At 44.4% G+C, this 15,984-nt stretch overlaps 2 protein-coding genes across 2 annotated transcripts in view; one reads left to right on the top strand and one right to left on the bottom strand.

Moving 5' to 3' along the window:
- The window catches only part of ZFYVE26 (zinc finger FYVE-type containing 26), a 78,370-nt gene extending 76,190 nt beyond the window's left edge, over positions 1-2,180 (bottom strand). Inside the window, exons 1-2 of the mRNA XM_056133861.1 lie at positions 2,126-2,180; positions 1,370-1,627 (exon numbers count right to left, since the gene is read on the bottom strand). Coding sequence (XP_055989836.1) covers positions 1,370-1,563 — 194 coding nt within the window. The 5' untranslated portion in view covers positions 1,564-1,627; positions 2,126-2,180. The remainder of the gene's footprint in view (positions 1-1,369; positions 1,628-2,125) is intronic.
- Positions 2,181-5,232: 3,052 nt separating this feature from the next.
- Positions 5,233-15,984, top strand: part of RAD51B (RAD51 paralog B) — a 672,013-nt gene continuing 661,261 nt past the window's right edge. Inside the window, exons 1-4 of the mRNA XM_056134025.1 lie at positions 5,233-5,283; positions 8,334-8,445; positions 14,109-14,222; positions 14,758-14,874. Coding sequence (XP_055990000.1) covers positions 8,362-8,445; positions 14,109-14,222; positions 14,758-14,874 — 315 coding nt within the window. The 5' untranslated portion in view covers positions 5,233-5,283; positions 8,334-8,361. The remainder of the gene's footprint in view (positions 5,284-8,333; positions 8,446-14,108; positions 14,223-14,757; positions 14,875-15,984) is intronic.

Below are 15,984 nucleotides of genomic sequence, written 5' to 3'. Positions count from 1 at the left end.
TAGCACTGACAGGAAGAACTTGATTCAAAAATTTAGATAGAGAACAGTGGTTGTCAGAGAACAAGGAGGAATTAAACAAAAGAAGTAGCTTTAGGGAGTGAGGGGCTATTGTTTTGTGATGATATAATAATTCTGTATCACGATCTTGTTGTAGTTCTATGAATCTGCACATGGATCACACTGCAAAGATCTGTATGTACAAAAGTGAATGCGAACTTTAAAACTAGTACCTATATACTGAAGACTGTTATTTAGCTTATGTTTGCTTTTTGGTTTTGGGCCACACTGGGGATGCTTATTGGTAATTTCTGGCTCTGCTCTCAGGAATTACTCCTGGCAATGCTTGGAAGACCATATGGGATGCAGAGGATTGAACCCAGGTCTGGCATGTGCAAAGCAAGTGCCCTCCCAGCTGTAGTATCGCTTTGGCCCCTATTACTTAGTTCAAAGCAAAATATCACAGGTTCATTATTGTACTATATGAGATTTTATAACTGGGAAAGCTGAGAAAAAGGTAGTATTACTTTTGCACTTGTTTTTTGGGGGTGTGGGTCACACCTAGTGGTACTTAGGAGCTACTCCCAGTGATGCTGGGGGACAATGAGGCACATCAAATTGGGAGTCAGCCTCTTAAAAGTGCCTTAACCCGAGTACTATTTCTCTACCTTTTTGTTTTGTTTGCTTTTTGGGACACACCTGGTGGTGCTCAAACTTACTCTTTGCTCTGTGTTCAGGGACCACTCCTGTGAGAGCTTGGAATGCAATCTGGTTCAGACGTATGCAAAGTCAGCATCTTACCTGCTGTACTATTGCTCTGGTTCCTATTTCAGCACTTCTGGGCCTATAATTACTCCAAAATGAAGTTTTCAGTAATTTCACTTCCTCTAGGCTTTGTTAAAGCCACAAACATATCTTCAGTTTCATGAGCAAGAGATAGTACCTTTAGGTTTGTTTAGAGGCAAGAAAAAGTTTTTCAATGCAATACCATTGTAGCACTGTCCTTTAATTAAAGAAGCAGTTTCAGGCATACATTGAAAGTCAGACTTAAATGCAGTTCTGGATGATTAAGGTTCAGTATTAAGTAATATACTTAGATTATTAAAAATTTTTTTTGGGGGGGTTTATACCCAGCAGTGCTCAGGGTTTACTTCTGATTCTACATTCAGGGATAACTCCTGGTGAAGCTCAGAGGATCATATGGGATGCCAGGATCAAGCCCAGGTGGTTGCGTGCAAGGCAGGAGCCCCCCACCTTCTTCTATCACTCCAGCCCCTTCTACAAACTCTTCAGAGTAGACAGATGAAAGCCCAGATGTTGCGCGTGGTGTCTCCTATCTTGTGACTGCCTGGTAGGAAGAGAGATCCCTTACCTCAGCTCATTTGGACACACCACCAGAGCCTGAAGTAGGTCTTCCACCTTCTTCGGGATATTGCCGTGTGCCTCCTGGAGCTGTGGTACACAAGCCTGTGCCAGGTCCCAGTCTCCTCTCCGTAGGCACTCACAGAAAAATTCAAATAGCTGCTGTTGGGAAGCAATTTCTTCCTTCCCAAATGGATGATTCATTTTTTCTCAGAAGAGATGAATTAAGCACAACACTTTCCCAATGGCCTCATTCGTGGAGCACCTCCTAGAAATATAAACCAGAACTGAAAAAAAAAAACCAGAAGCAACTATATTTGGACAAATGAGTCCACTTAAAAGCCAGACTGGGAAAGGCGGAACTTCTTTTCCATAGTTATCGTATTAGGTTTGATTTGACAATGTAAGTCATCTCTTTTTTCACAACTTCCACATTTCCCCCAAGGGAAATCTCTCTACGAGCACCCAGTATGTAATTAATACTAATTATCTCATTAGCGCGGGGCATAGACCCCAAGCCCCACTTCCGCATTCCCTCTTGAACTTTACGTTCAGTGCGGCTCCAAATCACCAGGTGTTCGTCGCCTCCCTGGGATCAGAAATTCAGCAGGTACCTCCCTAGTTAGAGCCTTCTCTTGAAGGCAGAGAAGAGAGGATCGACAGTCGAATCGGTGTCACGACTGGCGGTGGGATTTAGGGCGCAGGTACACCAGGCACTCAGATCCTGGGGCGCACACCCGCCAGCTCCATGGGGCCACACACTCACCTGCTTTAGGCGCCCAGAGGAACGGGGCTTCCAGCGCAGCCATGTTTGAGCCCGGTCAGGTGACAGATCCCAGGAGCGGGCGGGGGGAAGAGGGCGTGGTTACTGGGAGTGGCTACTCCTATTGGCTGGCTAGAGACAGGATGCAAATGAGGCGCCATATTTGTTTGGATCACGTGCCACTGACTCCTTAGACTGGAGCGAGGTGGTGGGGACAGTAGAGCTGAGAGCTGGGTAAGAATCGTTATGCACTTAGGGAAGTTCCTCAGTTCAGTATTGGACCTCAGCACCCTCAGTTCAGTATTGTGTAGAACGTGTGGCTGGAATAACTGTTTCCCATGAATATTTTCTGCTTTTTTAATTTCAAAACCCTGTTACAGCTTTGCCAGATCCAGGGATACACAAAGCTAGGCTACTAGGATCCATTACTGTTTTGTCCACATGTACCTTCCACAATCCTGGAACTCTTTATCCTGAATTCCTATTTTCTTCTGCTAAACTTTGCTAATTTACTTGCCTATTTTTCCCAACAGCCAACAATTACACGGTAAGCTAAACTTTACTTAGAAGTTGAGTAAGTGTCTCAAATGTCCTGAATGTGTTGTTCCCAAAAGGCTCATTCTAGTAAGGAGTGCAGTCCAGTAAACTAGATACACTGGGCTCAATCTTATAGTGAAAGTAGGGGTGATAAGATCATATTCTGAGCAAGGACCTTGCAAATATAATCTGAAAGCAAACCTTTTGTTTGTTTGCTCGTTTGCTTGCTTCCCGTATTGTTGGTCAGGGTGTTGCTCTTGGATGTGCTATGGTGCCATGCGGTGCCCTGAGGCCCCTAAAAGGACCTTAACTTTTATTTGGGGGAGAGAATAGGTTGTGGCCATCGCCTTCAGGGCCTATGCGTGGACCTATGCTTAGGAATGACTTATTTCCAAGTTTAGGGAACCATATAGAGCACTGGGGTTCAAACTTGGCTTTAGCAGCTGCACAGCTGTAAGTGCCTTACCTGTTGTTTTAATTAAATTTCAGGCTTCTTAAAGTAACAGTTTAAAGATTAGTTTCTCAGCACAACGATTTTTTTTTTTTTGCCTTTTGGGTCACACCTGGAGATGCACAGGGGTTACTCCTGGCTCTGCACTCAGGAATTACCCCTGGTGATGCTCAGGGGACCATTGGGATACTGGGAATCGAACCTGGGTCGGCTGCATGCAAGACAAATGCCCTACCCGCTGTGCTATTGCTCCAGCCCCAGCACAACGATTTTTACACCAACCTTCTACTTGTTTTCCTTTTTATTCTACCTTGCTGCTGACTCTTAAGTTTTCTCATAATGTTTTTTCAGTTTGGGCAATTGCATTTGGGTCAAACTATCATCAATAAATGATGGTGAAAAATGCAAATGAAAACAAACAAAAATTGCTCACCATAAAATTCTTCTGGACTGGAACAATAGTACAGATAGTATAGGGTAGGGCATTTGCCTTCACGCGACTAACCAGGGTTTGATCCTCGGCATCCTATAACATGCCCTGAGCACTGCCAGGAATGATTCCTGAATGTAGAGCCAGCAGTAAGCCCTGAGTACAGCTGGATGTGGCCCCCAAATCAAACACACACACACACACACACACACACACACACTCCCCCCCTCCAAAAAAATAAAACCCAACCAACTGTCTTCTGTAAGTGGATTCTCATGACACTGGTACAATAAGGATTCTGGATGTGTGGGTATGGTAGTAAGCTAGAGTGCAGTCTAGCACATGTTTTGCATGCTGGAGGAGCAAGAAAAGAGCTGGGAGTGGCTCCCAAACAAACAAACAAACAAAAAAAGGCAGAGGTTGAGGGATTGCCTAATGGGCTGAGTGCCTGTTTTCTTTGCAGAAGGCCAGGTTTGATCCCTGGTACTGTACTGCTGGTCCCTGAGCACCTCTGGGTGTGGCCCAAACATCAAAACCCAAAGAAAACACACACACACACACACACACACACACACACACACAAAACAAAGCCCCATTTAAAAAAAAAGCTGTGTTCAGAATAGGAGACAGAAGTAGCTACGTAGTGCCAAAAATAAAATAAAACTCAAGGCCTTACAAATGCAAAGGCAAGTGCAGAACTGCGTTTCTGATCCTCTAATAAGAATGTTTACTGATAAAAAGAATGACAAAGGGGACGTTCAGGCAGGTTTTTCTTGTTTTTTAAAAATTGAAAATTGGGGCTGGAGTGATAGTACAGTGGATAAGGCATTGCTTTGCATGAGGCCAACTCAGGTTTGATTCCTAGTATCCCATATGGTCCCCCAAGCACTGCCAGGAGTGATTCTTGAATGCAGAGCCAGGAGTTACTCCTGAGCATCGCTGGTGTGACCCAAAAAGGAAAAAAAAAATTTAAAAACTATATTCTAGGCACTGATTGACAATACTGGTTATTGATAGGCTTTCATGCAGACATTGTTCCATATGCCATACCCTACACCAGAGTGACTGTTTCTGTCTATGGTCTACCACCAGCTCAGTTCTGTACCACCAGTTCTCAGATACTGTGCAGGCAAGATTCTCTTGCTTCACAGACTCGCATGATATTCTTCCAGAATATCAGACGTGTCTGTGTGTCTGTGTGTCTCTGTGAATGTATGGGAGGTGTTTGGGGCCAACTTTCTGGGTTGGTGCTCGGGGAACCATGTGGTAACCAGGATGGAATTTTGGTCCACTTTGAGCATCTGGGTCCCCTTTGAGCTCTCTCCCCAAGGCCCTCCACAGAATGGGGCGGGGTGGGCAGGTTGGCACAATCCTGCCGTTCTCAAGTTAGCTCTTGGCAGTGCTCAGGAGAGCATATAGTATGTGGTTCCTGGGATGAGCCAGTCTGCATAGCACGTGCTCCTGACTCTTGAGCTGTCTCTCGGGCTGCTCGTCAGCCGACATTCTCATATGTAAATCAGCCTGCCGTGCAAAACGCCGAACCCGGTTCCGGACCTCGAACTACAATTCCCAGCAGGCAGCGGAGCCGACATCGGTCTTTCCCTGTCTCTTATTGGACGGTGTTGCCGGGGACGGCCCCAACCCGCGCTGCTATTGTTGCTTCGCGGCGCTTTCCGCGGGGAACTGAGGCGGGGGTGGGGGAAACTTTGAAAGTTGGATGCTGCAGTTTGAAAGTTGGATCCGGTACTGAAAAGTCTCGTGTAGCGGGGGCAGTGGTCGGGAGAGTGGGTGCGATCTCTATCTTATGATCGCTCCCTGGGGCCGTGGGCATTGGTGTCTGGGGAGTGGTGAGTCTTGGTTGCAGGGCACGCCCCTTACCGAATGGGGAATCTTTGCTAGAAACCCGCCAAAGTTATCTGGGGGTCCCCCGGCTGCCTTCGCGGGGGGCACGGCGAGTTGGGGAGGCGGATGCTTGGAGGCTGCTCCTTGCGGAAGAAGGTCCATTCCAGGGCTTTCTGGGATGATGCTTTCGCCTCTTGGTCTTTCTTACCTCTTGCGAGCAGCTAGGTAGCAGGAAACTTGACCGGGGAACCTGTCACGTTGGGGAGAGCGGGAAGTGTTAGCATTCTGCCCCAGTTCAGGTGGTGCTAGAGGAGAGATAGTAGCGTGGAATCTGGGCTCGTCCCTGGATTCCATTGCGGGCTCTTGCACTTTGCATACCTTCTTCAATTCGATACCTTAGTAGCCTTAATATGTAAAATGCAGCAAAATATCAGAAGCGCTTAGAACACTGCCTGGCCCTTAATAAATGCTCAAGAAAATATGAGCTATTATTGTTACCTCACAGCTTTTGCCAACCCTTTGCAGTGGATGTTTCGGAGGAGGGAATTTCGCCTCTAAACTGGATTTTCTGCCCTTCGCCTTAGAAGATCTCTTGCACACACTTGTACAGGGGAATTAACTGCAAGAAATTTGTGAGAAATTTTTGTAAGACAGAAGCCGGAATACCAAGCTAATAGGACTTATGGAGCAATGTGTATATGATGGAGAAAAACATTGGAGAGGAAGAAAGTGACGTGGGGGAAAGCTTTGTAGAGGAAAGTTAGGAAGGGAAGTGGCCCCCTACCCTCCCCCAAAGCAGGTCCTGGGAGGAAGCAGCATGTTTTGCTGAATGAAGTGATGATTAACTAGCCACCATCCAAATCTCTTAATGTGTTCTACGAAGTAGAAGTTTGACTCACCCTGTTCTGCAGGGTGATTTGCAGGAAAGGAAGGCACTGAGAGGTGAAGTCATTTCACCAGGAAGGCATGGATTAGGGTTTTGCTCCCACACATGAGTGAGAGGGACCAGTTTATGGAGTGTGGATCCATTTGAAGCATGAATTTTGTTTTGGGCCACACCCAATAGGGGTTACTCCTGGTGATCTCCAGGGACCATATGGGATGCTGGGAATTGAACCCAGGGTGGCCTTGTACAAGGCAAGCAGCCTACCCACTCTGCTGTTGCTCCAGGCCCAGAAGCATGAAATCTTTCCTCTGGTCTAATAGTTCCTAGGGGAGGTTTGAGACCAACAGGATTAGAACAATTTTTAAGGAAGCTACTTCTGGCAGGCAGGATGCTGGCACTGGTCTCTCTTTTGCAGGCCACTTGGGAGCTTTTTTCCATTTACTTCCATAGCACAGCGGTAATCTTTATTGCACAACTGCCATTCTTTGTGCATAAATCTATCTTTTTTTTTTTTTTTGCTGGGTTTCTTAAAAAGGAGCAAATATGCTTTAGTAATTGTTGGCCCTTGGAAATCAGTGTGTGGGATGGGGCTGCTGAGAGTAACTAAAGACAATAGAAATCTGGGTGAGTGTTAGGAGTCGCCCCCAAAGGAAGAGAGAGCAGAGTTGGTTGTCTTTAAAGGCTCAGCGTTTACTATTCTTTTTGATTAGCTTTATCAGTTTAGATGTTGTCATTGTCTAGAACTAGTCTGTAAAGAACCAAAAACAGTAATTATTACATGTCACTTGCTGGACAGCCTTTGTCCAAATAAGTCAGTACGACAAATCCCCATTGAGAGGGGAAAGATAAAAACCTTTTTTTTTTCTTTTTTCCCTTTTTATTTATTTATTTTTTGATCATACCTGGCGATGCTTAGGAATTACTCCTGGCTCTGCACTCAGGAATCACTCCTGGTGGTGCTCTGGGGACCATATGTGATGCTGGGGATCTAACCGGAGTTGGCTGCATGCAAGACAAAGCCCTATCTGCTTAACTATTGCTCTGTCTCCCCAAAGCTTTATTTATTTACTTATTTATTTATTTTTGCTATGGGGGGCACACCTGGTGGTGCTCAGCAGACTTTCTCCTGTTTCTGCACTTAAGAATCCCTCATGGTAGAGCTTGGGGTACCATACTGGTTGTCAGGGATTAAATCTGGGTTTGCCGTGTGCAAGGCAAGTGCCTTCCCTGTTGTTCTGTCTCTCTACCCTAAGGTAAAAAGCCTTTAGCCTGACAGAATTTCTATGTTAAATAGAAATTTGGGTGATGAGAACATGAGCATACTCTGACACTTGGTATTATACACATATTGACTATCTATCTGGCTTTTGGGCCACACCCACCTATAATGGCAGGATGTGTGTTGCTCCCAGCAGTGCTTAGAAGCACAAATGGTGCCCCTCTAAAAGCATGCCCTCCAGTCCTTTTAGCATTCTCCCATGCCCATGATAATTCCCTTTTCTGTTCTCCTTTTTTTTTCTTGTTCTCTTCTGAGTTGATTTTTGTCCTCTGAAAGATCCACAGCCTCTCTTTTGCATGCTTTTTAAAGGGAATCTGCTCTAGCACTCTGAGTAATACTTCAGGGTAGGAGGCTTGCCTTGATGCAACTAATGTGGGTTTGATACATGGCACTACAGATGGTCCTCCAAGGTCCACCAGGGGTGATCCTTGTCTCTGAGGGCAGTCAGGAGTAAGCTCTGAGGAGTGCAGTATAGCCTCATCTCTCCTCCTGTTGCTGCCCAGTTTTTTTTTAAGGTGCCATGCAAGTGTGTAGTGTTTCTGTATTCCTGTAACATGTATCGAATAATTGTCGGAGGTGCACATTCGTGTGTCACCTTATATTTCTGTGCCTATTTGACAGTTACTCTTCCAACTGAAGTTTAGAGAGATCCTATTGCCTGCCTTTATTTTATCAGTAAAATTATATATATTTTTTGCATATGGAGAAACTTGGATATTTTTGTGGTGCTTTTTGAATAATCTATCTGCTTTCTCTTGCTTATGCAATTTTCTGCTTTTTTTCAAGATCTTAGTTTGCTGCTGCATCTGGAGACATGGGAAGCAAGAAACTCAGAAGAGTGGGTTTATCACAAGAACTGTGTGACCGGCTAAGTAGGCATCAGATTGTTACCTGCCAGGTAAAATGCATTTAATTTTGCTTCTGGAGAAGCTTTACTTAGTTAAAATTAAGATACAGTTTAATTAAAAAATTAATCTTAAAATGACTAATTTTCTATCTACCTTAGTAATTAAATAAATAGCTAACACTGAAATACACAAACTTAGGTTTGTTAAAAAAAAAAAGTGCCAAGGCTGGGGAGAGAACTCAGAGGGCTGGAGCATGTTCTTCATGTGGTTGAGAGTCAGGTTCTAGCCCAGGGATTCAGTGGTCCATCAGGAACACAGGGAATAGCTTCCAGGTACCACATGGGGCCATTCCCTCCCCTGCGCTGTGGGGTGTGGCCCTCAAGCCAGAACAATGCAAAGATAAGTGATGGTGTCTCTCCATAGATTGATCTTATTTTTCTCCAGTGTTAGTATGGTATTTCCTGGCAGTGTTCAGGGAACCATACGGTGCCAGGGATTGGAACCTTGGCTTCTTACATGTAAGGCATGTGCTCCAGCCTCTTGAGTTGTCCTTTTTTAGACTTTTTTTTGTGGGGGAGATAGGGAGAGGCCCACACCGGGCAGTGCTTAGGGCTTATTCCTGGCTTTGTGCTCAGGGATACTCCTGGCTTTGTGCTCAGGGATTACTCCTGGTGAGCTCGAGGGATCATGTGGGGTGCTGGGGATGGAACTCAGCAAGGCTGTGTTTTCTTTTTTCTTTTGTTTTTTTAATCTTGGGTTCAGTTTTTATAGATATTAGACAACTAAACTCTACAAATCTGACATATTTAGATAAGAACATTGTGGCATAGTTGGTTTTTTTTTTCGTAGAAATATTTTAAGTATTATTACAATCTTTGTATTAATGAAAGCAACATATCCATGTCAGTTATAGTTTGAAGAATAATGTTGTCAATTAATTGTAGACAGCTAAGTTTGTAACAAGACTGTGTTTTCGCTCTGGTCCCCATAGACTAATTTTAAAAAACAGAGTACTTAGGTTATAACTCCAAATGTGATTTCACTGAATGGGTTCCAGTATTTTTGCATTTTCGGGGAAGAGCATGCTCGTGGCACAAGGTAAAGTGTGCTTGTGAAGTTTATTTGGGATTCAAGGAAAGTTGCACCTTAAAAATCAGTTTTTGAGTTGGCAAAACCCTTCATGATATAGAAGCTAATGGTGTCTTCAAAGATGTCACACCACTGGCCAAGCAAGTGAAAACAGAGATAGACAAATGGGACTATCTTAAACTAAGAAGCTTCTGCACCTCAAAAGAAACAGTGACCAAAATTCAAAGACAGTCTACAGAATGGGAAAGGATATTCGCCAACTACACATCTGATAAGGGATTAATTTCAAGGATATACAAAGTACTGGTTCAACTCCACAAAAAGACAACATTCAACCCCATCAAAAAATGGGGAGATGAAATGAATAGAAACTTTCACAAAGAAGAAATCCGAATGGCTAAAAGGCACATGAGAAATTGTTCCACATCATTAATCATCAGGGAGATGCAGATCAAAATCACAATGAGATATCACTTCACACCACAGAGACTGGCCCATATCCACAAGAACAAAAACAACCGGTGCTGGCGAGGATGTGGTGAGAAAGTGACACTCCTTCACTGTTGGTGGAAATGCCGACTGGTTCAGCCCTTTTGGAAAACAGTATGGTTGATTCTCAAAAAATTAGAAATTGAGCTCCCATTTGATCCAGCAATACCACTCCTGGGAATATATCCCAGAGGCAAAAAAGTATAGTTGAAGTGACATCTGCAATTGCCTGTTTATTGCAGCACGCTTTACAATAGCCAGAATGTGGAAAAAACCTGAGTGCCCGAGAACAGATGAGTGGTTAAAGAAACTTTGGTATATTTACACAATGGAGTGCTATGTAGCTGTTAGAAAAGACGAAGTCACGAAATTCACATACAAGTGGTACTACATGGAAAATACCATGTTAAGCGAAATGACTCAGAAAGAAAGGGATAGACATAGAAATATTGCATTCATCTGGGGAACATAAAGTAACAAAATAGGAGACTAACACCCAAGAATGGCCGAGATTAGTACCAGGAATTCTACTCCATGACTTGGAGGCCAACCACACATACTAGGGAAAAGGGAGCTCAGATAAAGAGGGGAACACCAAATAAAGGTGTTGGGAGGACCCTCCCAGGATGGGAGAAGCATGCTGAAAGTAGACTATAGACCAAACATGATTGCCACTCAATGTTTCTTTTGCAAACCACAACACCCAAAAGGAGAGAGAGAACAGAGGGGAATGCCCTGCCACAGAGCCAGGGTGGGTTGGGGGGGATGGGGGGTGGGAGGGATACTGGGATGCATGGTGATGGGAAGTGGGCACTGGTGGAGGGATGGTATTTGATCATTATATAATTGAAACCCAAGCACAAAAATGTGTAACTCTGCAACTGTACCTCATGATGTCTCACTATTAAAATTTTTTTTAATAAAAAAAAATTAAACATCTAGGGAAAAAGACATTGTGAATGTCATTAAGTAAAAAAAAATCAATTTTTGTAGTTACATGAGAAATATGACTTGCACGAAGAGATGGTTTTCAAAGTGGGTGGTAGGGCTAATGGGAGGGAAGCTCAGGACACTGGTGCTGGGAAATGCACGCTGGTGGAGGAATGGGTGCTGGAACATTGTATGACTGGAACCTAATCATCAACAGCTTTGGAAGGGTCTACCTCACTTGATTCAATAAAAAAAAAAGTTAACAAAAAAACCCAAACCAAAAAAAAAAAATGGGTGGTATTTTTCATTTTCAAGAGAAATATTTTTGGGAGAGGGGAAAATCTATAGTTCTTTTTTTTAAAAAAATTATTTTATAAAGTAGTTCACAATTATTGATCACTGTATCACTGTCATCCTGTTGTTCATCGATTTCCTCGAGCAAGCACCAGTAATGTCTCCTTCTTCCTAGCTCTGAGATTTTAGAAAGTGCCGCATTTGAGGCTCTTTCAGGGTCAGGAGAATGAGACCCATCATTGTTACTGGTTTTTGGCATATTGAATATACCACGGGGCGTTTGTCAGACTCTGCCGTGTGGTCAGGATACTTTTGGTAGCCTGCCAGGTTCTCCAGAGTAAGAAGTAGATAATAAGATGTCGCTTCTGGGAGCTGGGTTTTATAGTCTCTGGGTCTTGACCGTTGATGGGATTACATGGTGCCGGGGGCAGTTGGTGGGTGTAACGCCTACATACTGGAAGATGGGGGATCTGGGTAGAGGAGGCCCAGTCCCAATTCGAGCAGGCTTGGAGATCTACACCCCGAGTCCTGAGCACCTGGCTTCCTCTGCCTGTTTCTTCAATGCGTGAGGCTCGTCCAAACATGTGGAGAATGGTCTTAAGCATGGCTGTGGCTGGAACTGGAGTTGTTCAACTGCCGGGGCTCTGGTTGGGGTGGGGAGGGAAACTCAACCCACCCTCCTCCAAGGGGCCCTGGTGAGGACAGCCAGGAGCGGAGGCAGGAGACTGCGCTATTTTCTTCCGGGAGCCATAATAATTTATAACATTTAATATTCAAACACCAATTCCACCATCATTACACCTTCCTACCACCATATTTTGGGTGTTTCCATCCCGAAATCCAATCCGTGCTCCAAAGCAGAATCGAAATAATATAATATTTCCCTTCAAGGTTGTTTGCCTCCTACTTTGAATCCCATCAAATATGGTGCAGTACTCTTGGTGTGGGCTGGAGTGATAGCACAGCTAGTAGGGCATTTGCCTTGCACGCGGCCCACACGGCCGACCTGGGTTCAATTCCTCTGCCCCTCTTGGAGAGCCTGGCAAGCTACCAAGAGTATCTCGCCTGATTGGCAAAGCCTGGCAAGCTACCCGTGATGTATTTGATATGCCAAACACAGTAACAACAAGTCTCACATTGAAGATGTTACTGGGCCTGCTCGAACAAGATCAATGAACAACTGGAGGACAGTTCAGTGCTACTCTTGGAGTATGGGTAGGGTGTGTCTTATGAAGTGTCAGTGCTCCAGGAAAAGGTTCACTCCTGGGTGAGGCTCGGCTAGAGCACGTGGAGAGTGGCTATGAGCAGGGTGGCAGTTGAGTTCTGGAGGTTTTCGGCTACCGGGACTGGGTCCTTTGGGGCAGAGAGGGGTCTTACCCGTCCCCCTCTGGGGCACCCCAAGTGGCACAGCCTGGTGCAGTGTCTGGCGGCATGGTTATGGCGAGCATCAATGTTGCTAAAGGACGTGTGATCTGGATGGTGGCTGATGACAAGATTATCTGGTGCCAGCCAGGGGTGGCTTGCAAATCTATGGTTCTTAAGGCTTGCTACTGACTCTGCATCCAGGGATCATACTCTGCGGGGCTTGGGAAACTCTATGCTGTGCTGGGGATTGAACCCAAGTCAGCCATGTGCAAGGCAAGTCCTTTACTGGCTGTTCTACTTCTCTAACTTCCCCCTGACCCCCATTCTTGTTTTTGTTTTTTTTTGGGGGGGGGGCATGCCCTGCAATGTTCAGGGCTTATTCCTAGTTCTCTGCTCAGAAGCTTGGGGTCACTGTATGTGGTGTCAGGTATCAAACCTGGGTCAACCTAAGTGCCTTATCCACTTTACTGTTTCTCTGGTCCTAGCTCCTTACTTCCAAGAGAAATTAATAGGATCGTTTCCCTACTGATGGAGTGAGAGAAATGTGTAGAACAGATACTGAATTTTTCAGCACATTAATGAAACACATCCCCCTTAGGCACTGATGTAAGATTTAAAGTTTTGAGTGTGGAGGTAGTACAGCAGGGAAGGTGCTTGTCGTGCTTGCAGCCAACCTGGGTTTGATTCCTGGCATCGCAGATGGTTCCCAGAGCACTTGCAGGAGTGAGCACAAAGCTGGGATAAGGCCTGAACAAAGCTGGGGCAGCCCCCAAACAGAAACTACACAGGGTGTATGGTTTCATATTATGGCTCGATCCTCTCTGACCAGATAGGCTCTCTGACCATGCCACACATTTAAAAAATAATTGCTTTTGAATGTGAAGAAAAATGCTTGCCATAGAGGCAGGCTGGGGGTGGGAGGGGTGTCAGGAGGGACTCAGGGGATATTGGTGGTGGGAAATGTGCACTGGTGGAGGGATGGGTGTTGGAACATTATATAACTGAAATTCCATCATGAAAGCTTTGTAACTGGGTATCTCAGAGTGACTCAATTAAAAACATATTGTTTTGAATGTGAATACTATCTTTGATTCCTTCGTATTGGATTGAACAGCCTTCATGTTAATTCTGTGAAAGTCTCCAAAAGTATGAAAGTCAACATTTGATCCCATAGTTAGTTTTAACCTCTCTCAATGAACAAATTGTTCCTCTGAATGCCCCCATAACTCAGGAAGAAACTAGATGTGACCTGAATCTCTCTGGGTTTCTGTTTTGTGCCCTGATTCTTGCAGGCACCAATATAGTGATCAAACACACCAGGGACAGCTCCTGCTCTGGGACTCCATACATATATGGCAATTGCACACTGTCATTCAGATGAGACATTTTTAGGTGAAAATACTATAAGGAACGCATAAGGCATTGATTGGCGGTATGTTTACTTTCATCTACACTCACACAGTATTGGTGTTCCTCCCAATTTCAATATCTTTGTTGCACATAGATACTTACAATATTTTCTTTATTTTCTTTATTTCTCTTTTAGGACTTTCTTTGTCTGTCCCCCTTGGAACTCATGAAGATGCTTGGCCTTAGTTATCAAGGTGTCCATGAACTTCTGTGTGTGGTTAGCAAGGCCTGTGCACCACGGATGCAAACAGTAAGTACATGTTTTTCACTATGATTTGATTATGATTTTTCTGCATTTTGAAGTGATTATCTCATTTAAGATCTTTTTTTTTGGGTTGTATCTAAAGGAAGTACAGAGATGCGTACATACCTCAAAAATATTGATTCCCATATCAGATTTAGTCCTTTAATAATGATGGAAAAATTAGCCATTTTTTTGGCTAACTCAAGACAATTTCTAATTATAGAAATGAAGGGCAGAGGGAAATAAATATTTTCCACTGTAACTTGACAGTGATATTTCAAAGGTTATCTTTTTGTTTGTTTAACTTACTTGGGTAGGATTTGTGAACTTCCTGCATAAACTATAATATATTCTTAATTTTAGAGTATCCCTATCCCCATAATTTAGCACAGTCCCATGACACACAAGCAAACAATTGCTGACAAACAATAAGCTACAAAGAATGGATAGATTCCACAACTGCTGAACTTGGAGGTTTAATGTTGGTTTACGTTTTTGAATAGACACAGACATTAAAAAGAACGACTTTTTTCTTGTGTAGGCTTATGAGCTAAAAACCCAAAGATCTCATGCCGTCTCACCTGCATTCTTACCGACAACCCTTTCTGCGTTGGATGAAGCCCTGCATGGTGGTGTGGCTTGTGGATCCCTCACGGAGGTAAAGAGAAAAATTTTCAAATCTTCTTCACTCTCATCTTGCCTTGAGAGCCAGGGGGAAAAGTTTAGTTAAAAACCATTCTCTTGGGGGTTGGAGAGATAGGACTGGGGTTAAGATACTTGTTTTGCATGTGGCCAACCCAGGTTCAATCCCTGGCATCGAATATGGCCCCTTGAACACTGCCAGGGGTGATTCCTGAGTGTAGAGCCAGGAGTAGCTCCTGAGCATTGCTGGTATGACCCCAAAACTAAAGCAAATAAACAAAAAAATGACCATTACCTTGGGTCCAGAGAGATCGCACAGGAGTTAAGGCACTTGCCTTGCATATGGTTGACCTAGTGTTATCATTGGTAGTACCTATGGTCCTCTGGCTCCTGAGCACTCTTCTAGGGGCAATCCCTGAGCACTGTCAGATGTATTCTGAAAACTAAAACTAAAACGACAACAAAAAACAAAAACTGCTCTCAAAGTGGTTATCATTCCTTAGTATGTTAGAAAGCCAGAATTGGAGATTTTTATTAAATGTAGGCAAATTATAATATTAAACTAAAGTGAGATATTTTTCATTTCATTTCATTTCATCATCCTGTTATTCGTCGATTGCCTCGAGCAGGCCCCAGTAACATCTCTTTCATCCTAGCCCTGAGATTATATTCAAGGCTATTTAGGAGAATGAGACCCATCATTGTTACTGGTATCTGGCATATTTGGTACGCCACGGGGAGTTTGCCAGACTCTGCCCTGTGGGCAGGCTACATTCGATAGCCTGCAAGTTTGTCCAAAGTAGTAATGAGACAATAAGATGTCATAAAAAAAAGTTCTGATAAGATGTCGCGCAGCTGCATTTGCGGCCGCACGGTTCCAGAATCTGGATTTTATAGTCTCTGAGACATGGCCGCTGATGGGATTACACGGCACCAGGGGGCCAGGTGGTGGGTGTGACCCCCGCCTACTGGAATTTGGAGGATCTGGGTGGAAGATGCTCGACTCCAATTCGAGTAGGCTTGGAGGTCTCGGCCCCGGAACCCGCGTGGCTTTGTCCCTCTGCCAGTACCTTCATGTGTGCGGAGAGTGGTCTCAGCATGGTGGTGGCTGGTCCTGGAGGTCTTC

Source organism: Sorex fumeus, unplaced genomic scaffold (genome assembly GCF_029834395.1).
Source record: "Sorex fumeus unplaced genomic scaffold, SorFum_2.1 ptg000098l, whole genome shotgun sequence".
Classification (NCBI taxonomy): domain Eukaryota; kingdom Metazoa; phylum Chordata; class Mammalia; order Eulipotyphla; family Soricidae; genus Sorex; species Sorex fumeus.
This window is presented reverse-complemented; position numbering and strand designations above follow the sequence as displayed.